This window comes from Micromys minutus (assembly GCF_963924665.1).
Source record: "Micromys minutus genome assembly, chromosome: 13".
Taxonomy (NCBI): Eukaryota; Metazoa; Chordata; class Mammalia; order Rodentia; family Muridae; genus Micromys; species Micromys minutus.
Window position 1 is genome coordinate 59,557,880 of NC_137982.1, and position 11,491 is coordinate 59,569,370.

The 11,491-nt window shown below is 30.9% G+C and overlaps 1 protein-coding gene across 1 annotated transcript; it reads right to left on the reverse strand.

Moving 5' to 3' along the window:
• Positions 1-1,397: 1,397 nt before the first annotated feature.
• Positions 1,398-2,333, reverse strand: LOC308429024 (olfactory receptor 4C15-like; the record flags this gene model as incomplete). Its single annotated transcript, XM_080927670.1, has 1 exon — positions 1,398-2,333. One exon carries the CDS (start codon positions 2,331-2,333, stop codon positions 1,398-1,400), a length of 936 nt encoding a protein of 311 aa, XP_080783796.1.
• Between the last annotated feature and the right edge of the window lie 9,158 nt (positions 2,334-11,491).

Here is an 11,491-nt window from a genome sequence, read left to right on the forward strand (position 1 = left end):
TAGAGTAGACTATTCTATGAAGAATATAAAAGTATGTACAACAATGAGCTAAACTTTTAATTAAAAATATACTTAGTCAATCAGGAAATTTAAATCAAAAACTGTATTGAAATCCTCTTTCACAACTGTTAGAACTGCTATCATCAAGAAAGCAAACAGTACAAAAAATGTCAAATCAAAGGAAGGTGAGCATTATAAAAAATACTAAATATGAGATTTTTCCATTTAATATTATAAAATTTGTGTTTATGACAGATAATTACAATTTTTATCTCCCTTATCTTTTAAGTGTTTTAATACGCCCAACCCAGAAAAACTTTTGTTTATGTAAGTGTTTATGATTTTTTTCTTGAAATTTGTGTGGATCAGAAACCCCTCTATTCTTTGTTCTTCATGTTCTGCACATCTCTTTCTTTGTAACTTTAAAGTTTTTGGACAGAAGTACAAAACAATTATTCAGTTTTAGTTAGACTGTTTGGCCATAACAAAAATCAATAGGACAGTATCGCAAAACTACAACACACAGGTTTATCTAAATTTAAATGGTTTCATTATTGTTAAATTCCAATAAAAGTTTTTAGTTTGGATTAAAATTTTAAAAGATTAAATTAAATATATAATTTGAAATATAAACTTCTTTAAAAAACTTATTTTTTTAATTCTATAGTGGCCCTATATTTTATTGCACCTTAGGAGACAGAAGAGTTACTTGACTAGCTGTTTTAGTTTTGTGGAATCTTTAGAATCACTGTTTAGATGATCATTCAAATACAATTATGGGCTCCTCCCATCTCCATCCCCACTCTGTCTGACAAAATGTTTCTCAACCTAACAAATGAGAATGCACTAGCATGTTATAAATGGCTTAACTACATATTATCTCTCAAGATATCATGAAATGATCCAAAATCTATAGCAGATGACATATGACTCTTATGACAAAATGGAGTCACAAAAGACAGGTAACCTATAGTAAATTTGTGAAGATTTTCCTTCTGTCCTTCCTAAATTCTGACTGTTACTGAGATCACTACCATAAATTGAAATTTCTTTTTACTTATAATAGATGGCATAAGTAAATTTTCACCCAAATGTCTAAGAAATTTTGACTCTCGGATACACTTTTTTAAAAGCATGGAGTTAATAGGTAATTTATAGATGGTAATTTGGTTAATTATTTTTATTAATAAATTCCTAGTAAGTGTAAAATAAATTTAACCACATTAGTATTGAGTTTTCTAGTCTGGAGAAATTCCAGATTTTAAAGGAAAAACAACATTCTATTTCTGCAGAAATCCCTTATTTCCATACATATAATTAACAGACTGTAGTATTTAAATGAAATAATTTTGACCTTTTAACTTTTATATTAATTTTGATAAAAGCATAATATTATTTTATTTTTTATCCGAATTTATTGTCAATCTCTTCCATACTTTCCTTATGGCATTTTTCATGTCCTTATTCCTAAAAGTGTAAATCATAGGATTAAGCAAGGGGGACAGCATGGTATAAAATATTGCTACTATTTTGTCAAGAGAGAAGGCAGTGGGAGGCCTTACATATGTAAATATACACGGAACAAAGAACAAGACCACAACAGCAATATGGGATCCACAAGTAGACAGAGCTTTCCATTGCCCTTCAGAACTGTGATTTCTCAGAGAAAGCAAGATAAAACCATAGGAGGCAAGCAACAAAAAGAAGATTATGATGCAGATAAACCCACTATTGGCAACCACCAAAAGGCCAAAGATGTGAGTGTCAGTGCAAGCAAGCTCCAATAAAGGGTACAAGTCACATATGAAGTGATCAATGACATTGGGTCCACAGAAAGGCAGCTGCAAAGTGAAGATAATTTGGATAATAGAGTGTAAGAATCCTCCTGCCCAGGCCACACCCACTAGAGTACCACAGAGCTTCAGGGTCATGATGGAAGAATAGTGTAAGGGCTTGCAAATAGCAACATAGCGGTCATAGGCCATGGCTGACAGTACTATTACCTCAGCCCCACCAAAAAAATGTTCAGCAAAAAGTTGTATCATGCATCCTTCAAAGGAGATCGTTTTTCTCTTGTAAAGAGAATCTACAATCATCTTGGGTGTCATGGCAGAGGAGAAGCTTGCATCCAGGAAAGACAGGAAAGCCAGGAAGAAATACATGGGAGAGCCCAGCAGTGTAGGGCTAGAGACAACAGTTACCACAATCATCAAGTTTCCCCCAATAGTTGCAATATAGACCACTAAACATATGATAAATATTAGTTTTTGAACATTTGGATTCTGTGAAAGTCCCAAGAAGACAAATTCAGTTATAAAAGTCTGGTTTTGCATGGTTTCCAAGGAAAAGATGAATGCCCAATAGAGAATATATAATTTGGCAATGATTATAAACATTTCCTTCAATCCAGTTTATAGTTTTGAGATCACAAAGAATTTTTATAGCCAGATCCAAAATCACATTGAGTGATTAATTTTATTAAGAATATAAAAAAAAATACAGAAACATTTCAAAGTGATACTGTAAGATCAGTAAGATTGAAGCAGAGATAAATTATTGAATACTTAAAATCCAGAGCTCTCTATAGGTGGAAATGGAAACAGTTGCATGCATAGAAGACTGACAGTATTTTATATGCAATTCTAGATTTGTCAATTTATTTGAGATCCTAAATTGCTACAAAGTCTTCTGAAAAATTATTCATCTTATGAGGAAATGAGGACTCTGTTTAATCATGTCTTCCACTGTCAGAAAAGCACATAGTAATGACTAAATAACTAAAAAAAAAAATCATCTCTAAATTGAAGAAATAACCTGCAACTTAAGAGACAAATGTAAGTACTTCTACGAAGTTTAAAAATATAAACTAAATATGACTTTATTGATTTTTACCTCTTCTTAAGCTTTTGGCTAAAATCAAGTGTGTTATCTGTTATCATGATTTAATAACTCGGTTTTATAGAAAAAGACATATAAGTACAGGTATAAGCTTAAGCATTATATATCAAGGTTTTTTAAAAGTTATCATCTAAAATTGGCATAGATGTTCATAAAAGCAAATAATGCCACTCCTGAAGTTTTGCCTAATGGTTAGTAATAAAAAAAGAGCAGTCCATGGGGGCTCTCATTACTCGTTACCTGTTTTATTTGTAAGAAACTCATCATTCAGGAGATTAAGTTGAAGCCAGAGAAAATGTATTCATATATTGGACAGAATCTCTGCCTCCAGGCTAAAGTCTGCTCCATAAATGACCATCTCAAGAAGAAAAACCTATTCAGTTATATCTCCACATCTTCTAGGATTATGATGGTATGCCAAACTTAAAAGTATAACACCATTCCCTCTGGTAACTGTAATTTTCAAAATTAGTTATGAAAAAATATAGAAAAATGCCTTACCCATTTTTGAATAATTTTCCATTCATTTTCACTTGTCCATACAGATGAAAAGAATTATTGAGTTCTCTTTATATGTCTTACTGATATATATCAAACAAGAAGCATGTGTTTATAAATATAAGTGTATATTGGTACCTATTTGTTAAAAAGGGAAACAAAAGAATCAATTTAAAATATTTAAAAATAATCCCAGTTTATAAATTCTACTTATAATTAACAGAAACTGTGTAAATATGAATAAAACTACCAAGTATATAAATTGTACACTAGTTTTTGTCTTCAGGTCTCCAATTCACTTTTCCTTGGTGTCTGTACTGTGAATTTCAAAACTACTTATACATTATCACCAAGGAGCAGGAAGATTAAAGAAAATTTAAAAGAAAATAGAAAATAGCTGACAAAGAGAAAAGTATCCCAGTAAATGACTCAGGATATGGATTGGAATAACACAGGAAAGAGAATGGAATAAAATGTGAGATCAGCTCCTGCTTATTGTTGGAATACCCAATACAAGGTTTTCTATTTGTACTATGACTTGGAGCAGATTACTTGAAGTTTAAAAATCTCAATGCCTCATAGGATAAACTTTATAGGAATCTAGATTAATTGTTTCATAAGGGAATAGGAAAAGGTATGTCATTGATGTAGTCAGAATATCAGGATGAGACAGTCTTGAGGGGTCAGCACACACCCTACAATGAGAAGAATGACATTCTACTCCTAAAATATTTTACTTATATTTTTATATGTTTAAAAATGTTAAAAAATATTTTGGCTAATCAAAGCAATAAAATGTATTTTTAATTCATGATATGGCTTTCTTTGCTATTATAATTACAATATCTCTCACTCTCCTTTTTTCCTTTTAAATCTTCCCATATACTATTCCTTACTCTCTTTAAAATCATGGCCTGTATGATGATTAATTGTTGTTAAATGCATGTATGTGTATAAATTATAGTTCTAAATATATTGGTTTTAGTCTGAATAATGTTAATTCGTGTACATTTTTCAGCTGACCATTTGATATTGGATTGGATTAAGTTTGTGCTCTTCCCTTGGGAAGCCTATCTCTCAGCATTCTATAGTTGTCTGCAGTTCTTTATGTAGGATTGAAGTCTCATGGAGTTTTCTCTGTCAACTTTAGCTTATGTACTGGTGCAATCATTTTTCAGCTCATATTTAGTCAGTAATGTTGGTGAGACCTTGGGTGTTAGTTCAAAAATTATTATGAGAAACAATAGCACATCAAACTCTCTTGCCCTCTGGTTCTTACAATGTTTTCACTCACTCTTTAGAAATATTTCCTGAACCTTAGGTGTGTGAGTGTTTTACGAATGTATTTATTCAGACATGTATCTACAACTCAACATTTTGATTAGTTGTGGTTTCTGTTATGGTCTGAGTCTTTTATAAAAAGAAATTTTCTTGATGATGAGTAAAGACTACTTTATTACACCAGAATAATCACTAACATTTACCTAACATCTGTCTTTACATACAGACATAAAGGAATGACACCACCATCAGACCCCCTGCTCCACATAGCATTACTGTGTCAAAAAAAATGGAATTGACTGTGATAATAAAAGGAACAAAGAATTTATATTAATTGAATAATTTTACCAACTATTTCCTTAGCAAGTTTAGTCAATTTAAAGGTATTTAAATTAAAAGTTAATTTCAAAACTTTTTAGTTTCTACTGTCAAGTACCAAGCAATGACAGCTTGTTTATGTGGCAGCCACTGTCAATAAAAAACTAAGGTATTCTATGTCCTCTGACATAAAATAGAGACTGTTACACAGATCAAGTTCAGAGAGCTGTAAAAGTATGACAGTTATTTTAGCCTCATTTAATAAAACATATATCAATAATAACTTAAAATATTAATGTCAACATGATTTTGAGCAGCTTAAATATTAAATATAAAATTACCATAAAATAAAATTTGTCATCTAAAATTTATGCTATCTTCAATTATGACTCAATTGCAACAAGTGTTTAATTCATTAAGTTGTTTTATAAAGCTTATAAGAAAATAGTTCTGCAAGCATAAAAATTTTTAGAATATTGATATTAATAAACTCAGCATTAAAGTCATATTATAAACATGAGGTGAGTTAGGAATACAATAGGCATGAATGGGAATTTTTAGGTTACACAAACTAGTAAAAGATAAATCTGCCTAAAATAAGCATAGAAATATGATTACATATATCAGATATTTATTCCTCACCCATTCAGCTAAGAATATTCCTTATACAACTAACTGGGAAACATGTCCTCTTCTGATTTTAGTTCCCATCTTGGTTTTCATAGATGCTCTGATAATTCTCCCAAATGCTATAATTTTTATAAACTTAATGTCTCGGGAAATGACTGATATCACTTTTTTGATTCCACTGTTATTCATTCCAGAGGATGCCTGCTGCCTCTCCTGTTGTCTTGCTAATTCATCTAAGAGAAACACTAATCCATGACTAGCACCAACATAGTACAGGGCTTTAGATGTCCAATCTTCCTGAGGATACTAAGGCAGGATGCTAGCATTATTCACAAACTTCAAAGATACTTAGGGAAAGTAAAGTAAGTGGATAGCCCACTCTGGGACATGTCATTCTTCTTACCTTAATGTCTGTTTTTTGGAGTTCATTAGTGTGTTGTTGTAGATATGGTATATTCTATGTTATGTATTGTTAAGTATAAAGAGGTCAGAATTCCATGGTTCTACATCAGAATCCTCTAGACATCATAGGCATTCTCTGAAAAGTCACGATTTAATCTTAAAAAAAAAAAATGAGGATAAGTTAGAGAATATTTCTGTTAGTGAGGTAAAATAAAACATGTACTTGTTGTGTTTAGCTGATTTGAATTTAATTCATAGGTAAAATTTAAATATAGTATTAATGGCACTAAACCTTTAAGTGGCTGTTTTGCATTACACTTTACAATTCTGATTATTTTTTAATGACTGAGTTTTTATTAGACATCTATTATGCATAAAGTCCTAGCCTATATTCCATGTGTATTATTGCACTTGCTATCCACACAATTGAACATAGAAACTACAGATTAAGTACTATGGCATAATTTTAAATTATTTTTAGAAATTGAATAAAAGAATTATAAGCTTCACTTGTATCATTTCCAGGGATGATGTTCCTATATTTTATATGGAGTAGGTCTATCCAGTTTCTGGCTAGACTTTAAGTGTTCTTCTAATTTTTTCTTTTCATCTTGGAAAACGAGGAGGGGCATCTTCAGCAATACACTGCCACTCATATATTATCTGTAGCATGGTATCAAAGAGAAACAAAAGGAACAAAACTTTCCTTCTTTAAGTACAATTGGAATTTAAAAGAATTTTCCATGGGATTTAAGAACAAGTTGCCCCACCTACCTCAGGACTTGGAAATTTTCCACCAACCTGACTTTCCATACATAAATTTAATTGTTGTTACCTCATAATTTATTTATAAATTTCTATTTTACTGCCCAAATAGGATCAATTTGTTTTCTTTACTTTGAACTTTTGATTCCAAATTTAAGAGCTTAGTTCTGAAAAAATATTGCGCTCGTGTGCGCATGCACATGCACTCACACACACATACGCACACAAATATATTTTCTGGCACATTAGAATGCTTATCAAAGAATGGCATACATAGTTAAACCATAAACAATTATTGGTTGTTCAAAACATAATATTTTTCTCCCAGAAACAGATTTTGAAGTTATCTGACTTTAAAACTAAATGCAAACATTTATCAATTAATTTTTCTCTTTTTTATAGAGCTGAAACTATAAGAATTATCGATGTCATGTTGGTGGAACATCACACTATGCCAGATGTATGAGAGAAAACTGATATTTACCTCACTGGAATATAATAGGAAAGACCTGCAAAAAATATGACTGATTAATTGAACATTAAATATCACATTTTACTAACTTTCACACCTCACAGAATAAAAGAATCGTTGAACTGATTATATATATATATATATATATATATATATATATATATATTTATATATATATATATATATATATATATATATATATATATATATATATATTAAATCTCAGAAGCAGCATCCCTTCAATAATCTATAGAATTAAACTGACATGTCTTTTTACCTCTGTTGGTTAACAGTTCAGATTTCTGTCCATACACAAAAAAGTACTTGGCATGATGCATGATCACACTGCAAATGCAATTTATATTGTTACGAACTTTGAAACTCTACACAAAGAACTGTAAACAAAATAATAAGGAGTTCTGTGAGTGAGGAAAACTGTCTTCCCTGGGGAAAAAAACTCAAATCAGTTATTTAATGGCAAATTGATGTGAAAACATTATACAAGTAATATTGAATGAACAGTGCATATGTAATAACATCCATATCTATCTATCTTTTATCTATCTGTCTATGTATATATGTATCTTTGTATATATCTATTTATTTATTTATCTATCTACCTATATTTGTGTTTGGTTTTATATATATATATATATATATATATATATATATATATATATATATATATTTGGCATAACAAGAATAAAAGAGAAACAATGAATTTGAATGAAAGTATGGAGGAGTATAAAATGGAGCAATTTTGGTAATTATATTATATTTTCAATGACAAAATAGTATAAATAAATAAAAGAAATACTATTTTGTTGAGGTAGAGGAAAAAAGACAAATTTTGTTGTTCAAGTCAGAATAGATAAACTCAGAGAAAAATGGAACTGTATGTAAAGTATGGGAAACTACAGGTGAAAAAAAAAAGCCATTTATTATTTTAAACATTATCCAGTACCCACACTTTTCTCACACATGAACATCTCACACCATTGTTTATTTATTTATTTATTTATTTATTTATTTATTTATTGTAACTTGATCAACTTTATTTTTAAAAGAACTAAGATAATTGTACAGATTTAAGCATTTTTTGCATAAAAGTATATGAATACATTGTTGTCAGTACTTGACTTTTTTAAAGGTTTGATAGTATGCATTAAAATCTTACTAGTTACAATGAGCATAAACTACATGTAAAACAAGATTTAATCAGGAAATAGTCAAATTTTTCTTTGTGTGTAAAGATTAAGCATAATGGTTTTTCTTTTTTGTTTTTTGTTTTTTTTGGTTTTTTTTTTTTTTTGTTTTTTTTGGCCTTTGATTTTTATTGAACTTCATATAGTCTGTGAGTAGTTTCTGTGGTATTTAGAGTGTTCTGGGATTAGTATCCAATTATTAGTGACTGCATATTATGTCTGTTCTTTTGTGACTGGGTTATCACACTCAAGATGATATTCTCTAAATTCATCCATTTTCTTTCTTTTTTTTTAATTGAACAAATTGTTTTAAAAACTAATGATAAATGTAGAAATATTAAGCTTCTTTTGCATAAGAGTATGCAAATACATTTTGTCAGTACTTGATTTTTTTAAAGGTTTGATAGTGTGCATTAAAATCTTACTAGTTACAATGAACATAAAGTACTTGTAAAACAAGCTGTAACATGGAAATAGATAAAGATTCTTTGGTGTGTAAAGATTAAGAATAATGATTTTTCAATTTTCTTTCTTTCTTTTGGCCTTTCTTTTTTCTTGAACTTTATATAGTCTGTGAGTTGTTTCTGGGGTATTTGGAGCTTTCTAGGGTTAGTATCCAATTATCAGTGACTGCATATTATGTCTGTTCTTATGTGACTGGGTTGCCTCACTAAGATGATATACTCTAAATGCATCCATTTTCTTAACAATTTCACAAAATCATTGTTTCTGATAGCTGAGTAGTAAGTACTCCATTGTGTAAATATACCACAATTTTTGTATCCATTCATCTACTGAACAATATCTGGGTTCTTTCCAGCTCCTGGGTATATGCCCAGAAGTGGAATAACTGGGTCTTCAGGTAGTACTATGTTCAATTTTCTGGGATCTCACCAGACTTATTTCCTTAGTGGTTGTAACAGTTTACAACCCCACCAATAGTGGAAAAGTGTTCCTCTTTCTCCTCATCCTTGCCAGCATCTGCGGTCATCTGAATTTTTGATCTTAGCCATTCTGGTTGGTGTGAGGTGTAATTTCAGGGTTATTTTAATTTGCATTTCCATGATGGCTAATGATGTACAGCACTTCCTTAGATGTTTCTCAGAGATTTAATATTCCTCAATTGATAACTTTTTGGTGAGTTCTGTACCCCATTTTTAATAGGGTTGTTTGATACTCTGGTGTCTAACTTCTTGACTTCTTTGTATACCTTGGATATTAGGCCTCTATCTGATGTGGGACTGGAAAATATTTTCTCCCAATCTGTTGGCTACAGATTTGTTTTATTGACAGTTTCCTTAGCCTTAGAAAAACTTTGCAATCTCATTAAGTCCCGTTTGTTGATAACATCTTAGAGCATGAGTTATTGGTGTTCAGTTCAGGAAATTTTCTCTCCAAGACTTTTAACATAAAGAGTTGTTGAATTTTTTCAAATTTTTTCTCAGAATCTAGTGACATGACCACATGAAGAAACATTCAAAACAAACAACAAAACCATGAGCTTTTTTTTTTTTGAGAAAATTAACAAGATATATATATATATACCCTTAGCCAAAATAAGTAGAGGGCAAATAGTGTCCAAAATACCAAAATCAGAAATGAAAGTGGAGACATAACAACTAAAACTTAGGAAATTCAAGAAATCATCATATCGTACTACAAAAGCCTATATTCAACAAAACTGGAAAATCTTGAGGAAGTGGATAAAATCCTATACAGATAACAGACATTAAAGTTAAACCAGGACCAGAAAAACCATTTAAATAATCCTATAACACCTAAAGAAATAGAAGCAGTCATTAAAAGCCTCCCAACCATAAAAGGCCTAGGTACAGATAGGTTCAGTGCAGAATTCTATCAGACATTTATTGCGAACATAACATCAATAATCTCCAAACGATTCCATAAAATATAATCAGATGGAATACTACCTAACTCATTTTTTGAGGCTACAATAACACTCGTTCATAAACTACACAAAGACCCTACAAGGAAAAAGAACTTCAGACCAATCTCACTTATGAACATTGATGCAAAAATACTCAACAAAATCCTTGCATACCTAATCCAAGAACACAACAAAACAATCATTCAACATGACCAAGTAGGCTTCATCCCTAGGATGCAGGGATGGTTTAATATAAGGAAAGCCATCAATGTAATCCACCCTATAAACAAACTCAAAGAACAAAATCACATGATCATCTCACTAGATGCTGAAAAAGCATTTGACAAAATTTAACACCCTTTCATGTTAAACGTCCTGGAAAGAACAGGAATCCAAGGTCCATACCTAAACATAATAAAAGAAGTATACATCAAACCAACAGCCACATCAAACTTAAAGGTGGGAAACTTGAAGCAATCATACTAAAATCAGGGACACAACAAGGCTGCGCACTCTTCCCTTTCCTTTTCAACATAGTACTGGAAGTCCTGGATGGAGCAATTAGAGAGCAAAAGTAAATCAAAAAGACACAAATCTGAAAGGAAAAAGTAAAAACATCACTCTTTGCAGATGACATGATAGTGTACTTAAGTAACCGCACAAATTCAACCAGAGAACACCTACAGCTGATAAAAAAGTTCAGCAAAGTGGCTGGATATAAAATTAACTCAAACAAATTGGTAGCCTTTCTATATTCAAAATACAAACATGTGGAAAAAGAAATTAGGGCAAAGATACCTTTCACAATAGTCACAAAAACTATGAAATACATTTGTGTGACTCTAACTAAGCAAGTGAAGGACCTGTATGAGAAGAACTTCAAACCTCTAAAAAAGGAAATCGAGGAAAATCTCAAAAAATGAAAAGATCTCCCATGCTCATAGATTGGAAAGATCGACATTTTAAAAATGGCCATTCTACTAGAAGCAATCTACAGATTCAGTGCAATCCCCAGTAATTCATTGAGTTGGAAAGATCAATGTGAAATTTCATCTGAAATAACAAAAGACTTAAAATAGCAAAATCCATCCTCAACAACAAGAAAACATCTATGGAAATCACTATGCCTGACCT